At 42.3% G+C, this 17174-nt stretch overlaps 1 protein-coding gene across 4 annotated transcripts in view; it reads right to left on the bottom strand.

Annotated features, from left to right (window-relative positions):
- Positions 1-17174, bottom strand: part of CDHR3 (cadherin related family member 3) — a 77428-nt gene that overhangs the window by 47935 nt on the left and 12319 nt on the right. For all 4 annotated transcript variants that reach the window (XM_019958667.2, XM_070787739.1, XM_070787740.1 and 1 more), the window contains exon 2: positions 13921-14123. In XM_019958667.2, the coding sequence (XP_019814226.2) occupies positions 13921-14123 (203 nt within the window). The remainder of the gene's footprint in view (positions 1-13920; positions 14124-17174) is intronic.

Here is a 17174-nt window from a genome sequence, read left to right as displayed (position 1 = left end):
GTCTCTTTTGCTGTCTCATACACAGGGTTATTGTTACCATCTTTCTAAATTCCATATATATGCGTTAGAATACTGTATTTATGTTTTTCCTTCTGGCTTACTTCACTCTGTATAATAGGCTCCAGTTTCATCCACCTCATTAGAACTGATTCAAATGTATTCTTTTTAATGGCTGAGTAATACTCCATTGTGTATATGTACCATAGCTTTCTTATCCATTCATCTGCTGATGGACATCTAGGTTGCTTCCATGTCTTGGCTATTATAAACAGTGCTGCGATGAACATTGGGGTACACGTGTCTCTTTCCCTTCTGGTTTCCTCAGTGTGTATGCCCAGCAGTGGGGTTGCTGGATCATAAGGCAGTTCTATTTCCAGTTTTTTAAGGAATCTCCACACTGTTCTCCATAGTGGCTGTACTAGTTTGCATTCCCACCAACAGTGTAAGAGGGTTCCCTTTTCTCCACACCCTCTCCAGCATTTATTATTTGTAGACTTTTGGATCGCAGCCATTCTGACTGGTGTGAAATGGTACCTCATAGTGGTTTTGATTTGCATTTCTCTGATAATGAGTGATGTTGAGCATCTTTTCATGTGTTTGTTAGCCATCTGTATGTCTTTTTTGGAGAAATGTCTATTTAGTTCTTTGGCCCATTTTTTGATTGGGTCGTTTATTTTTCTGGAGTTGAGCTGTAGGAGTTGCTTGTATATTTTTGAGATTAGTTGTTTGTCGGTTGCTTCATTTGCTATTATTTTCTCCCATTCTGAAGGCTGTCTTTTCACCTTGCTAATAGTTTCCTTTGATGTGCAGAAGCTTTTAAGGTTAATTAGGTCCCATTTGTTTATTTTTGTTTTTATTTCCAATATTCTGGGAGGTGGGTCATAGAGGATCCTGCTGTGATGTATGTCGGAGAGTGTTTTGCCTATGTTCTCCTCTAGGAGTTTTATAGTTTCTGGTCTTACGTTTAGATCTTTAATCCATTTTGAGTTTATTTTTGTGTATGGTGTTAGAAAGTGGTCCAGTTTCATTCTTTTACAAGTGGTTGACCAGATTTCCCAGCACCACTTGTTAAAGAGATTGTCTTTAATCCATTGTATATTCTTGCCTCCTTTGTCGAAGATAAGGTGTCCATATGTGCGTGGATTTATCTCTGGGCTTTCTATTTTATTCCATTGATCAATATTTCTGTCTTTGTGCCAGTACCATACTGTCTTGATAACTGTGGCTTTGTAGTAGAGCCTGAAGTCAGGTAGGTTGATTCCTCCAGTTCCATTCTTCTTTCTCAAGATCGCTTTGGCTATTCGAGGTTTTTTGTATTTCCATACAAATTGTGAAATTATTTGTTCTAGCTCTGTGAAGAATACTGTTGGTAGCTTGATAGGGATTGCGTTGAATCTATAAATTGCTTTGGGTAGTATACTCATTTTCACTATATTGATTCTTCCAATCCATGAACATGGTATATTTCTCCATCTATTCGTGTCCTCTTTGATTTCTTTCACCAGTGTTTTATAGTTTTCTATATATAGGTCTTTAGTTTCTTTAGGTAGATATATTCCTAAGTATTTTATTCTTTCCGTTGCAATGGTGAATGGAATTGTTTCCTTAATTTCTCTTTCTGTTTTCTCATTATTAGTGTATAGGAATGCAAGGGATTTCTGTGTGTTGATTTTATATCCTGCAACTTTACTGTAGTCATTGATTATTTCTAGTAATTTTCTGGTGGACTCTTTAGGGTTTTCTATGTAGAGGATCATGTCATCTGCAAATAGTGAGAGTTTTACTTCTTCTTTTCCAATTTGGATTCCTTTGATTTCTTTTTCTGCTCTGATTGCTGTGGCCAAAACTTCCAAAACTATGTTGAATAGTAATGGTGAAAGTGGGCACCCTTGTCTTGTTCCTGACTTTAGAGGAAATGCTTTCAATTTTTCACCATTGAGGATAATGTTTGCAGTGGGTTTGTCATATATAGCTTTTATTATGTTGAGGTATGTTCCTTCTATTCCTGCTTTCTGGAGAGTTTTTATCATAAATGGATGTTGAATTTTGTCAAAGGCTTTCTCTGCATCTATTGAGATAATCATATGGTTTTTATTTTTCAGTTTGTTAATGTGGTGTATTACATTGACTGATTTGCGGATATTGAAGAATCCTTGCATCCCTGGGATAAAGCCCACTTGATCATGGTGTATGATCTTTTTAATGTGTTGTTGGATTCTGATTGCTAGAATTTTGTTAAGGATTTTTGCATCTATGTTCATCAGTGATATTGGCCTGTAGTTTTCTTTTTTTGTGGCATCTTTGTCAGGTTTTGGTATTAGGGTGATGGTGGCCTCATAGAATGAGTTTGGAAGTTTACCTTCCTCTGCAATTTTCTGGAAGAGTTTGAGCAGGATAGGTGTTAGCTCTTCTCTAAATTTTTGGTAGAATTCAGCTGTGAAGCCGTCTGGACCGGGGCTTTTGTTTGCTGGAAGATTTTTGATTACAGTTTCAATTTCCATGCTTGTGATGGGTCTGTTAAGATTTTCTATTTCTTCCTGGTCCAGTTTTGGAAAGTTGTACTTTTCTAAGAATTTGTCCATTTCTTCCACGTTGTCCATTTTATTGGCATATAATTGTTGATAGTAGTCTCTTATGATCCTTTGTATTTCTGTGTTGTCTGTTGTGATCTCTCCATTTTCGTTTCTAATTTTGTTGATTTGATTTTTCTCCCTTTGTTTCTTGATGAGTCTGGCTAATGGTTTGTCAATTTTATTTATCCTTTCAAAGAACCAGCTTTTGGTTTTGTTGATTTTTGCTATGGTCTCTTTTGTTTCTTTTGCATTTATTTCTGCTCTAATTTTTAAGATTTCTTTCCTTCTACTAACCCTGGGGTTCTTCATTTCTTCCTTTTCTAGTTGCTTTAGGTGTAGAGTTAGGTTATTTATTTGACTTTTTTCTTGTTTCTTGAGGTGTGCCTGTATTGCTATGAACTTTCCCCTTAGGACTGCTTTTACCGTGTCCCACAGGTTTTGGGTTGTTGTGTTTTCATTTTCATTCGTTTCTATGCAAATTTTGATTTCTTTTTTGATTTCTTCTGTGATTTGTTGGTTATTCAGCAGCGTGTTGTTCAGCCTCCATATGTTGGAATTTTTAATAGTTTTTCTCCTGTAATTGAGATCTAATCTTACTGCATTGTGGTCAGAAAAAATGCTTGGAATGATTTCTATCTTTTTGAATTTACCAAGGCTAGCTTTATGGCCCAGGATGTGATCTATCCTGGAGAAGGTTCCATGTGCGCTTGAGAAAAAGGTGAAATTCATTGTTTTGGGATGAAATGACCTATAGATATCAATTAGGTCTAACTGGTCTATTGTATCGTTTAAAGTTTGTGTTTCCTTATTAATTTTCTGTTTAGTTGATCTATCCATAGGTGTAAGTGGGGTATTAAGGTCTCCCACTATTATTGTGTTATTGTTAATTTCTCCTTTCATACTTGTTAGCAGTTGTCTTACGTACTGTGGTGCTCCCGTGTTGGGTGCATATATATTTATAATTGTTATATCTTCTTCTTGGATTGATCCTTTGATCATTATGTAGTGACCTTCTTTGTCTCTTTTCACAGCCTTTGTTTTAAAGTCTATTTTATCTGATATGAGTATTGCTACTCCTGCTTTCTTTTGGTCCCTATTTGCATGGAAAGTCTTTTTCCAGCCCTTCACTTTCAGTCTGTATGTGTCCCCTGTTTTGAGGTGGGTCTCTTGTAGACAACATATGTAGGGGTCTTGTTTTTGTATCCATTCAGCCAGTCTTTGTCTTTTGGTTGGGGCATTCAACCCATTTACGTTTAAGGTAATTACTGATAAGTATGTTCCCGTTGCCATTTACTTTATTGTTTTGGGTTCGAGTTTATACACCGTTTTTGTGTTTCCTGTCTAGAGAATATCCTTTAGTATTTGTTGGAGAGCTGGTTTGGTGGTGCAGAATTCTCTCAGCTTTTGCTTGTCTGAAAAGCTTTTGATTTCTCCTTCATACTTGAATGAGATCCTTGCTGGGTACAATAATCTGGGCTGTAGGTTATTTTCTTTCATCATTTTAAGTATGTCTTGCCATTCCCTCCTGGCTTGAAGAGTTTCTATTGAAAGATCAGCTGTTATCCTTATGGGAATTCCCTTGTGTGTTATTTGTTGTTTTTCCCTTGCTGCTTTTAATATTTGTTCTTTGTGTTTGATCTTTGTTAATTTGATTAATATGTGTCTTGGGGTGTTTCGCCTTGGGTTTATCCTGTTTGGTACTCTCTGGGTTTCTTGACTTGGGTGATTATTTCCTTCCCCATTTTAGGGAAGTTTTCCACTATTATCTCCTCAAGTATTTTCTCATGGTCTTTCTTTTTGTCTTCTTCTTCTGGAACCCCTATGATTCGAATGTTGTAGCGTTTAATATTGTCCTGGAGGTCTCTGAGATTGTCCTCATTTCTTTTAATTCGTTTTTCTTTTATCCTCTCTGATTCATTTATTTCTACCATTCTATCTTCTAATTCACTAATCCTGTCTTCTGCCTCTGTTATTCTACTATTTGTTGCCTCCAGAGTGTTTTTAATTTCACTTATTGCATTATTCATTATATATTGACTCTTTTTTATTTCTTCTAGGTCCTTGTTAAACCTTTCTTGCATCTTCTCAAGCCTTGTCTCCAGGCTATTTATCTGTGATTCCATTTTAGTTTCAAGATTTTGGATCAATTTCACTATCATTATTCGGAATTCTTTATCAGGTAGATTCCCTATCTCTTCCTCTTTTGTTTGGTTTGGTGGGCATTTATCCTGTTCCTTTATCTGCTGAGTATTCCTCTGTCTCTTCATCTTGTTTAAATTGCTGAGTTTGGGGTGTCCTTTCTGTATTCTGGCAGTTTGTGGAGTTCTCTTTATTGTGGCTTTTCCTCGCTGTGTGTGGGTTTGTACAGGTGGCTTGTCAAGGTTTCCTGGTTAGGGAAGCTTGTGTCGGTGTTCTGGTGGGTGGAGCTGTATTTCTTCTCTCTGGAGTGCAATGAAATGTCCAGTAATGAGTTATGAGATGTCTATAGTTTTGGGGTGACTTTGGGCAGCCTGTATCTTGAAGCTCAGGGCTGTGTTCCTTTGTTGCTGGAGAATTTGCTTGGTATGTCTTGCCCTGGAACTTATTGGCCCTTGTGTGGTGCTTGGTTTCAGTGTCGGTATGGAGGCATTTGATGAGCTCCTGTGAATGAATGTTCCTTGGAGTCAGGAGTTCCCTGGAGTCAGGGTTTGGACTTAAGTCTCCTGCTTCCGATTATCGGTCTTATTTTTACAGTAGTTTCAAAACTTCTCCTTCTATACAGCACCATTGATAAAACATCTACATTAAAGATGATAAGTTTCTCTACAGTGAGGGTCACTCAGAGAGGTTCACAGGGTTACATGGAGAAGAGAAGAGGGAGGAGGGAGTTAGAGGTGACCCAAATGAGATGAGGTGAATCAATAGTGGAGAGAGTGGGCTAGCCAGTAGTCACTTCCTTATGTGCACTCCACAACTGGACCACTCAGAGATGTTCACGGGGTTATACAGAGAAGAGAAGAAGGAGGAAGGTAACAGAGGTGGCCAGAAGGATAAAAGGGGGGAATGAAAAGGAGGGAGACAGATCCAGCCAGTAATCAGTTCCCTAAGTGTTCTCCACCGTCTGGAACACACAGAAATTCACAGAGTTGGGTAGAGTAGAGAGGGGTTAGGGAGGAGACACAGGCGACCTGGTGGAGAAAAAGGAGGGTCCAAAGGGAGAGAGAGCAGTCAAGCCAGTAATCTCACTCCCTAGTGAAAAATGGGTCCTGAAGATTGGGTCCTTAAAGGTACAAAGTTGGTAACAAATACATAAAAGCAAAAATTAAAAATCTAGAGTAGAGTTTGGAATTTCAAAAATACGATGTTAAAGAAAAGAAGAAGGAAAAGAAAGAGAGAAAGAACGAACAAACGAAAACAAACAAGGTCGCGAAAATTATAAAGAAAGTACAGGTACAAAATTGATAACTAATACCAGAAAGCGAAAATTAAAAATCTAGAGTAGAGTTTGGAACTTCAAAAATACGATGTTAAAGAAAAGAAGAAGGAAAAGAAAGAGAGAAAAAACGAACAAACAAAAACAAACAAGGTCGCGAAAATTATAAAGAAAGTACAGGTACAAAATTGATAACTAATACCAGAAAGCAAAAATTAAAAATCTAGAGTAGAGTTTGGAATTTCAAAAATACAATGTTAAAAAAAAAAAAAAAAAAAAAAGAAGAAGAAAAATAAAGAGAGAAAACAAACAAACAAATACGAACAATGTCACAAAAATTATAAAGAAAATACAGGTACAAAATTGATATCAAATACCAAAAAGCATAAATTAAAAATCTAGAGTAAAGTTTGGAATTTCAGATATACAATGTTATATAAAAGAAGAAGAGAAAGAAACAGAGAAGAAGAAAAAAAAAAAAAAAAAAAAAAAAAAGTCACAGAAATTATATAAAAAAAAACTATAGGTACAAAATTGATAACATATACCAAAAAGCGAAAATTAAAAATCTAGAGTAGAGTTTGGGATTTCAAAAATACAATGTTAAAGAAAAGAAGAAAAAAACAAAAACAAACAAACAAAAAAAACAAGGTCAAAAAATTATAAAATATATATATATGAAGTTTGCTGAAGAAGAAAAAAAATAGGGTCTTTTTTTTTTTTTTTTTTTTTTTGCAAAGTAATAGGTTATAAAAGTGAAAATTAAAGGAACAATAGAGGACTTAAATTTTTTTTTTTTTAATTAAAAAAAAAAAGAAAGAATGATCGTAAAAATAATAAAAATATATCTAGGACTTTTTTGTTTTTGTTTTTGTTTTTTTTTTTGGGTGTTGTGGGTTCAGTTCATTTTTGGCTAGTTCCTTGGTCAGATTTATATTTCTCAAGATCTATAGGCCCCTTCCTATGTAGTCCGTAGTAACCACAGGGTTTTGATCTATTGCCTGTAGCTTCCAAGGCGTTTCCCTCTGTTATATCTTCTTCTGTTTGCTAGTCTCTTCAGTATCTGGTTTCCGCCCTGACTCAAAGGGCACGGTGGAGGACACTTTTTTTTTTTTTTTTTTTTTTTAGGCTTACTTGTTCAGTCGCGCTGTAGGGGGGGAGGGAGGGATGCTGCAAACAAATAACACTGGCGTGGGCTCGCAGTGCCTCAGCCACCCTGGGTCTGCCCCTGCTCACGGCGCGTGTAGCCTCCCTGTCCACACTGCTCGGACTCTAGGTTGTTCCGCCGGGAACAATCCGAGGCTGGCCCTGGGCTGCATGCACCTCCCAGGTCCAAGCCGCTCAGGTTCAGGCACTCGGGTAGTCCTCAGAGGCGCAGACTCAGTTGGGCCTGCGTTTTGTGCTCTTCCCAGGTCCGAGCGCCAATTTGCTCTTCCCAGGCGAGCGCCAATGCTGCGACTTATCGCCTCCCCGCCACTCGGTTATCTGGATGTAAAACCGGCGCACCTTCTCAGGCAGATGTTGACCGTCCAGACCCCCAAGAAGTTTTAGTTAGCAAAGAAGCCTGCTTACAATTTTATAGATAAAGTCTCTCTGGGGCTGCGATTGCCCCCTTCCGGCTCTGGCTGTCTGTCACCGGAGGGGGAAGGTCTGCAGCCTGCTATCTCTGTTCAGTCCTTTGTTCCGTGCGCGGGCCTGGCGGTCTTAGGTTAGGGCTGGCTTTTCGCGTGGTAGGTATCCCACAGTCTGGTTTGCTAGCCCAAATTATTTCGCTCAGATAGCGCTCAGGGTATTCAGGCCAGATTCTTACTCTCAGCGATGCAGCCCTCGCCGCGCCTCCCTGCCCAGCCCCGGTTTGCTAATGGTGGATGCAGGCGTCTGCGCTGCTTCTCTGCTGGGGGAGTTACTGTAGGGCTCGCAATCTGCGAGTTTTAAATTGTTTATTTATTTTTTCTCCCTGTTATGTTGCCCTCTGTGCTTCCAAAGCTCGGCACAGATTCGGCAGTGAGAAGGTTTCCTGATGTTTGGAAACTTCTCTCTTTTTAAGATTCCCTTCCCGGGACGGAACTCCGTCCCTCCCTCTTTTGTCTCTTTTTTTTTGTTTTTAATATTTTCTCCTACCTCCTTTCGAAGAGTTGGGTTGCTTTTCTGGGTGCCTGATGTCCTCTGCCGGCATTCAGAAGTTGTTTTGTGGAATTTACTCGACGTTTAAATGCTCTTTTGATGAATTTGTGGGGGAGAAAGTGTTCTCCCCGTCCTACTCCTCCGCCATCTTGGCTCCTCCCCTCCCTGATTTCCTCTTCTTTAAGAGTAAGATGCCTCACTTCCCTGGGATAGCTGTTAAGTTGCCTCTTCACTCATTTCTCCCTTCTAATTTTCCAAGGCCATATCTAAGACTAAATAAGAGGAGAAGGATAAATCTGCAGAAAGAAGAAATGATATTTATTTATATCAATAGCCTCTTTGGGTTTGGGGGTGTATTTCCACACATTCTCCCACTGTAGGAAACGTGTGCTCTGCACAAGTGTTTTGGAGATGTGGGAGGGGCACCAAGAACCAGGGCCAGAGACATATCACTGGAATCTAGTCTGTGACCAGCAGGAGCCTCCGTGGTGTGTAGTGGGAGGGCCCTGCTGAGGTTACCTGGAGGCCAGCCTGTGACCCCTCACATCAACATGCATATCCCTGCCACCAGCATAGCTGTGGAGCTCCAAGAAAGCCCAGAGCCCTTTGCACATCAAGGACTAAATTTCATCAATGTCTTAATTATGTCTCAGTTAATAACCTTTTGGTTATTAGTGCAACTGGGGCCAGGCAAGGAGGCCTTCAGTATTCTCTGTTGAGAAGAACACTTAGCTCCAATCCAGTTTCCATTGCTGGACTTCCGTGTGACCTTGGGAACATTACTTGACTTTTCCCCAATTTTGTTTCCTCATAACTATCATTAGGTAAATAAGTCTCACCCTAGTTAAACAGCTGGAGTATAATACAAGATATGAAAACAAAGAGCTAGATCAGGGTACTGTGGAAATTCAGGGAGAAAACATTCATTGTGAGATGTGTTTAGTCAAGAAGGACTTCATGGAGGAGGTGGTGGGTGTCATGTTTGACTTTGCATAAATCTGGATTGATTATGAGAGGAGAGGATGGTCACGGATGTGAATGAACCCATGCTGTGGAGGGAACACATAGGGAGGAGGGTTGAAAGAGACATCGCAGTACTCCTGTCACCATCCACAAGTAGGGTCAGCCTAGGTGCCACACAAGTGGAGATAACCTGCCTCTCTGCTTGGCACATGGGCAGTGAGAGGCAGCATAACACGAAGGTCAAGAGCTTAGACCCTGGAGCCAGACCGGTTTTAAAGCCCAGGCTTCCCATGGCTTAACCTTGCTGTGTCTCAGTTTCCCTAGCTGTAAAGTGGGGATACTGATGGCATCTGCTTCCTAGGGTTGTGAGGATTCCACGAGCTAATCCATGGGTTACTTAGATCACTGTCTGGGGCTGAGTGAGCACCCAGCAAATGTTGCCTTTTATTGTCATTAGATGTTGAAAACTGTTCAGTGAATGGGTACCCATCAGAGCTGCTCCCCCATCACGACTATCGACTCTGCTTCCTGACTTACCCCCTAGCTTCCAGCTAAGCCTGGAGCCCTCTTCTGAATCCCACACTTCCAGACCCTTCACCATAGTGTTCTCTATTGACAGCCCTTCTCCTTGGGACTGGCTCAATCATCCTAGAGGAAGGAACTAGAACAGTCAAGTAAGGGTCTCAAATGTTGTCTCTTGGAACCAGAGGAATTGGGTTGCTGCCAATACATGGAAAAGTTGCTTTTGTTGTTGTCTTTATCAGCATCCTTCGATAGCTCAGCAGGTAGAGCAGAGGAGTGTAGACTTGATAGATGTGGACATCCTTAAGTTGCTGGTTTGATTTTGGATCAAAGGAAATGCCTTGCTTGTTTGTTTGTCGGCAGAGTAGTGCAACAGGAGCATGCTGGGCTCATAACCCAGAGGTCAATGGATCAAAACCATCCTCTGCTAAGTGTCCTCTTCTGGAGAAGGGAATGGCTAGCCACTCCAGTATTCTTGCCTGGAGAATTCCAGAGACAGAGGAGCCTGGTGGGCTACAGTCCATGGATTGCAAACAGTCGACATGACTAAGTGACTAACACCAGCATGAATTAAATGTTCATGTGCCAGGCTCTTGCCAAGCTGTTTTGTGGAGTATTTTATTTAATCATCACAACAACTAGGTTATAGGTTGGGAAAACTTCCCCTATTTCATGCATCAGGAGACCAGGGCAGGGAGGGGAGAGAATTCCAAGAATCATGGCTGAGAGTGGTGGAGCCCCCTCCCCACCATTTAAGAAAAGTATTTATTTGCCTGTGCCAGGCCTTACTTGTGGTGCGTGGGATCTTTAACTGTGCTATGTGTAATCTTTAATTGCAGCATGTGAACTCTTAGTTGCAACATGTGGGGTCTAATTTCCTGTGCAGGGATCAAACCCATGTCCCTGCATTGAGCATGGAGTCTTAGCCACTGAACCACCAGGGAATTCCCTGATGGAGCCTCTTTGATGGTGGGCAAACTAGCTGCAGAGTTTTGGTAAAAGACAATGTTTGGTTTTAGGTTTGAGGTTGTTTTGGACAAGACTGAGCAAATCTAAAGTGTCCACAGTTCTCATGACAGCAGATAAGGACAAAGGGGTATCAAGTTCAGAGGTGTGCTAATGGCAGGGGAGCAGCCGCGGCTGCCCCGTGACCTCAGAGAGTGCCTGCTCTAGCAGCTCGGCTGTCACACCTCCCTGACTCCTGGGAGTTTTCCTTCTTAGTGCTGCTCCAGGAGGAAACCCCAGCGATGAGCCTCAGGCATCCATCTTGCTGGGCAATGATGAGGCAGTGCAGTGTGGGAGTGATGAACAGGGGTTCTTGGGGCCAGCCTGCCTGATCTCAAATCTGAAGTCTGCCACCAATTAGCTATGTGAACTTGGGCAAGTTGCCCAACCTCTCTATGCCTCAGTTTCCCCACCTTTAATATGCAAACAATAATAGCATAGCACTTCATAGTGTTGTTATGAGGATTAAATGAGCGAATTCACAGAAATGTTTAGGGGAATTCCTGACATACGTTAAGTGTTCCGTAAATGTGAGTTACTGTCATCATCATCATTAATCCTCCTCATACCCCTCATACGCCTCCATCATTAATCCTCCTCACTCCCCGAGTCTCAGCAGCTGTGTCCCAAAGCAGGGTGGCCTGGCCTCTGGCATGACTGGAGGTCACCCTTAGGAAGTCCTACACGACTGAGTCCCAAGGCCAAGAGTGACAGACCTCTGAGCTGGAGACCCCAGAACCTCATGGCTAGGTGACCCTGCAGAGTGTCCAGGAGTCAGGTTCTGCCATGGAGATGGCATTGTCATGTTCTGTAGGAACAGCCCTTGTGAGCAGTTTGGGTTGGAGAATAGGATCTTCCTGGAGGGGATACTTGATGATATTGGGTAGTTTCTGGGGGAGAAGCAACCAGTCGTTAAGAACGTGTGAACCTGTGGCCCATTCTAGTACCGACACAAGGTCCTGGGTAGCTGCAGGCTGTGGTGCCAGGAGGGCACCAGGATTGGGACCAAATGCTGAACATTTAAGCCCAGATCAGTGGAGTGGCTAAGACATTCTCCATTTGTAGAGGTCAGGAACAGGATGGAATTCCTCCTTGACTGACAGCCCTGTTTGAATCACATGGGATGTAGGAGGGGAGATATGATAGTGAAAGATTTGGATACTTATCCAAACAGTAATAGCTGTGCATGGCAATTGGAGGGGACAGAGCCTGAGACTGGGAGTAGGAAGACCTGAGTCAAGTTCTTATTTCATCCTTTCTGGCTCTGTGATATCAGACAGATCAGTTAACCTTGCTGTCTCATTGTGATCTTCTTTATAAAATAGGGATTTACAATTTTAATAGTGATAATATCAGTGTTAGTAGTAACAATTAAGAGATCAGGATGTGAATGTGCTTTGAAACCTCTGACAATCTGAAATAGTTTGGTCATCCTCATCATTAAAGGCAATAGACTGCAAGAGGCTGAGAAAGAGGGCTCTCAAGTGGAAATAACCCAAACATCTGTCAACTGATGAACAAATAGACAAAATGTGGTATATCCATATAGTGGAGTATCATTCAGCCATTTAAAGGGAATGAAGTACTGATCCTTGCTACATGTGTGACCTTTGAAACTTTACGCTTAAGTGAAAGAAGCCAGTCATTAAAAAAAAAATACAATATGATTCAATTCATACAAAGGGACCAGAATGGGAAAATCCATTAAGACAGAAAGTAGGTTAGTGGTTACCAGGGCCAGGGGGGATAGGAGACAGGGGAGTGACTACTAATGGGTTTGGGGTTTCATTTTGGGGGGATGAAAATGTTCTAAAACTGGATTGTGGTGACGGTCTGTGAATAGAGTAAAAACCACTGAACTGTACACTTTCAATGGGTGAATTACATGCTATGTGTATTATATCTCAATAGAGCTGTTTAAAAAAAATAGAGCTCTAAAGCCAGACTGCCTGCCTTCCAGTGTCAGCACAGCAATAGCTGTGCAACACAGGGCAAGTTATTTCACGTCTACTAAATTTTTCCTCATTTCCCCTATCTGTACAAAGGGGACAATCATGCAAATAAAATCACTGGATTGTTGTGAATATTACAAAAGAGCACATGTCAAGTCCTTTCCGCAGCGTCCAGCGTATACTGTGTGCTCTGTAAGTGTAAACAATTGGCAAGGCCTAGAGGCACAGATGAGCAGCAGCTGTTAAAGATGAACCAGATGTCAAGGGAGCAGGTCTACAGGCAGGGAAGTCACAGAAACGGCAGCTGGGCCCCAGGAATGTGCACTGGATACTGAGGTGGAGGTTGCCTGAATGTGTGCTCCTTGCATGCCAGAGGCCCGCCCCTGGGGTGCGGAGAATACAAGATGCTGGGCTCTGGCCCCCAAGTCCATGGGCTCCACAGGTGTGTTCTGAGGCCCAGATATGCACACTTTTTGAAAGTTCCCTTAGTGACTCTAATCATCAGCTGGGTTTAAGAATACCTTGTATGTTTCTCAGAGAGGCAGCCAAGCTCAGACCAAGCAGGCCCACTGGGTACCCCTAGAACCCAGAACAATGGCAGGTGGGAGCTGGGGCAGGGCTGATGATGACTGTAGGAGAGGTTCCTGTGCCCACTGAGGAATGAGGTAGACATGGGAGAGAATGCACTTCAACAGGGTCCCTACACCCTAAAGACATCCTTAGAAGGCCTTTGAGGTTGTCAGTAGAAAACATGCAATCAGTAGGTTCATCCTGCCTAAGGAGAAGTGACAGCTTTGGGAAAGACCAGATGACAAACTAGAAAACAGAGCTGCAGTGGCATAGCTCTTGAATGTGATTGATTGGGTCTGAATTGTCCAAGAGGAACAAGAGCCACGCAGTATGGCTAGACATCCAGACTTATATTTTTATTAAGGGTGTGTTCTTCCGTATGAAACATCTTCTCACAAATTTCCTACTGAAGAATCACCAGGTACTAGTTCATCGGGGTCTGGTTTCTAAGGAGATCATTACACAAACTATTCCACCCGAAGAATTCGGCTACCATTGGCACTCCTAACACCTGTTATCATATGAGGGTGGTTGGCAATAAGAAGTGAGCCTTTTATTTGTAACAAACTGAACATACTGTTCATTTGGATTGGATTAAATGGAGGGAAAAAGGTCCAAAAGCTACAGGGGCATCTAGCACAGAGGGCTCTAGAATGCCCGGAACAGAATGTCCAGATCTTACAAGAGGGAAGATTAAAGCAGGAGAAGAGGAAAAAATGACCACTGATCCAGAATTCCACCCATACCATCTTCAGGGCCCCTCTGTGAGCAGCTCCCTTGGGAATGAGACAGTGCTTACCTCAAAGTCGGTGTCCGACAGCCAGTTCACCCTGAAGGCCCGAGTGAGGGGACTGGAGTTGATTATCAGGGGGAACCCTGGGACCACAGGTGACAGTGATGCTGATAGTTTCATAGCAAACATGTGCACTGAAGTCTCAGGTGGAGAATTCTCTGCCACTTTGCTCATAGCGGGTAAGTGGATTAGGTGTAGTGCCTGTCCGCCTGCAGATTTAAAAAGGATGCAAAACGTCATGAGCACAAAGCCTTGTCCTGAAAACAAGGACTTAGCAGCTTGGTTTGTGGCTTCAACTCGTAGCTCAGGGCAAAGCTGGAAGCCGGTCACTCCCCAAGAATGAAGACTCTTGCCAAGAGCTGGAAACGGGAATGTGAGATCTTCTTGGAGCCAAGAAAACAACCACCACTATACAACCACGAAATCTGCTTCTGTCATTCTGGAAATAAAGCTGCTGTTTTTCCTCTTACCTCTCTGCTTCCTTTTGTGTTTCTCCAGCTTTTGTAGAAAGCCAGGGAGAGGGAAACGTGATATCTTAGAACATAGACACCTCCGTGAAGGACCCAGTCTGGCCACAGCATCCTCTGTCTTACAAAGACCAGGGAGCCTTCAAGAGTTTATTTTCCTTCTCTGTATCAGTGTTAGATACAGAGAACATTGAGAATGGAATGTGCATGACTGGAGAACTCCAAAATCACACCAGCTCTCCCCACATCCCTAAGTATAATCTCATAAGCCCTCTTGGAGGAGGTCGCCATTAACCCCACCATAGAGCTGCTAGACTTACACAGGACTGGGAAATAGACCCTTGGAGGGCACAAACAGAACCTTCTGCACCAGGACCTAGGAGAAAGGAGCAGTGACTCCACAAGAGACTGACCCAGACTTGCCTGTGAGTGTCCAGGATTCTCCAGCAGAGGCGTGGGTTGGTGGTGGCCTGCTGCAGGGTTGGGGGCACTGAGTGTAGCAGTGCATGCATGGGACTTTTTGAAGGAGCTCACCATTATCTTCATTACCTCCACCATAGTTCAGCCCCAGGTAAATAGCAGGGAGGGAACACAGCTCCACCCATCGACAGAAAATTGGATTAAAGATTTACTGAGCATGGCCCGCCCCCCATCAGAACAAGACTTACTTTCCCCCTTTGTCAGTCTCTCCCATCAGGAAGCTTCCATAAGCCTCTTATCCTTCTCCATCAGAGGGCAGACAGACTGAAAACCACAATCACAGAAAATTATCCAATCTAATCACATGGACCACAACCTTGTCTAACTCAGTGAAACTATAAGCCATGCCATGTAGGGCCACCCAAAATGGATGGGTCATGTTAGAGAGTTCTGACAAAACATGGTCCACTGGAGAAGGGAATGGCAAACCACTTTAGAATTCTTGCCTTGAGAACCCCATGAACAGTAAGAAAAGGCAAAAAGATAGGACACTGAAAGATGAACTCCCGTCTGGGTCGATAGTACCCAATATGCTATTGGAGATCAGTGGAGAAATAACTCCAGAAAGAATGAAGAGACGGAGCCAAAGCAAAAACAACATCCAGTTGTGGATGTGACAGGTGATAGAAGCAAGGTTCAATGCTGTAAAGAGCAATATTGCATAGGAACCTGGAAGGTTAGGTCCATGAATCAAGGCAAATTGGAAGTGGTCAAACAGGAGACAGCAAGAGTGAACGTCAACGTTTTAGGAATCAGCGAACTAAGATGGACTGAAATGGGTGAATTTAACTCAAATGACCATTATATCTACTACTGTGGGCAAGAATCCCTTAGAAGAAATGGAGTAGCCATCCTAGTCAACAAAAGAGTCTGAAATGCAGTACTTGGATGCAATCTCAAAACGACAGAATGATCTCTGTTCGTTTCCAAGGCAAACCATTCAATATCACGGTAATCCAAGTCTATGCCCCCGCCAGTAATGCTAAAGAAGCTGAAGTTGAATGGTTCTATGAAGACCTACAAGACATTCTAGAATTAACATCCCCAAAAGATGTCCTTTTCATTATAGGGGACTAGAATGCAAAAGTAGGAAATCAAGAAACACCTGGAGTAACAGGCACCTACAAGACATTCTAGAACTAACACCCCCAAAAGATGCCCTTTTCATTATAGGGGACTGGAATGCAAAAGTAGGAAGTCAAGAAACACGTGGAGTAACAGGCAAATTTGGCCTTGTAGTACAGAATGAAGCAGGGCAAAGGTTAACAGAGTTTTGCCAAGAAAACACATTAGTCATAGCAAACACCCTCTTCCAACAACACAAGAGAAGACTACACACGGACATCACCAGATGGTCAACACCAAAATCAGTTTGATTATATTTTTTGCAGCCAAGGATGGACAAGCTCTATACACTCAGCAAAAACAAGACGGTGATCTGACTGTGGCTCAGATCATGAACTCCTTATTGCCAAGTTCAGACTTAAATTGAAGAAAGTAGGGAAAACCACTGGAGAAGGCAATGGCAGCCCACTCCAGTGCTCTTGACTGGAAAATCCCACGGATGGAGGAGCCTGGTAGGCTGCAGTCCATGGGGTCACAAAGAGTCGAACACGGCTGAGCGACTTCACTTTCACTTTTCACTTTTATGCATTGGAGAAGGAAATGGCAACCCACTCCAGTGTTCTTGCCTGGAGAATCCCAGGGACGGGGGAGCCTGGTGGGCTGCCGTCTATGGGGTCGCACTGAGTCGGACATGACTGAAGTGACTTAGCAGCAGCAGTAGCAGCAGGGAAAACCACTAGACCACTCAGGTATGACGTAAATCAAATCCCTTATGATTATATAGTGCAAGTGAGAAATAGATTCAAGGGACTAGATCTTATAGTCAGAGTGCCTGAATGAACTATGAACAGAGGTTCATGACATTGTACAGGAGATAAGGATCAAGACCATCCCCAAGAAAAAGAAATGAAAAAAAGCAAAATGGCTGTCTGAGGAGGCCTTATAAATAGCTGTGAAAAGAAGAGAAGTGAAAAGCAAAGGAGAAAAGGAAAGATATACCTATTTGAATGCAAAGTTCCAAAGAATAGCAAGGAGAGATAAGAAAGCCTTCCTCAGTGATCAGTGCAAAAAAACAGAGGAAAACAACAGAATGGGAAAGACTAGAGATCTCTTCAAGGAAATTAGAGATACCAAGGGAACATTTCATGCAAAGATGGGCTCAATAAAGGACAGAAATAGTATGGACCTAACAGAAGCAGAAGATATTAAGACGAGGTGGCAAGAATACACAGAAGAACTGTACAAAAG

Source organism: Bos indicus, chromosome 4 (assembly GCF_029378745.1).
Source record: "Bos indicus isolate NIAB-ARS_2022 breed Sahiwal x Tharparkar chromosome 4, NIAB-ARS_B.indTharparkar_mat_pri_1.0, whole genome shotgun sequence".
NCBI lineage: Eukaryota > Metazoa > Chordata > Mammalia > Artiodactyla > Bovidae > Bos > Bos indicus.
Note: the sequence above shows the minus strand (reverse complement) of the source record. Positions and strands in the feature narration are given on the sequence as shown.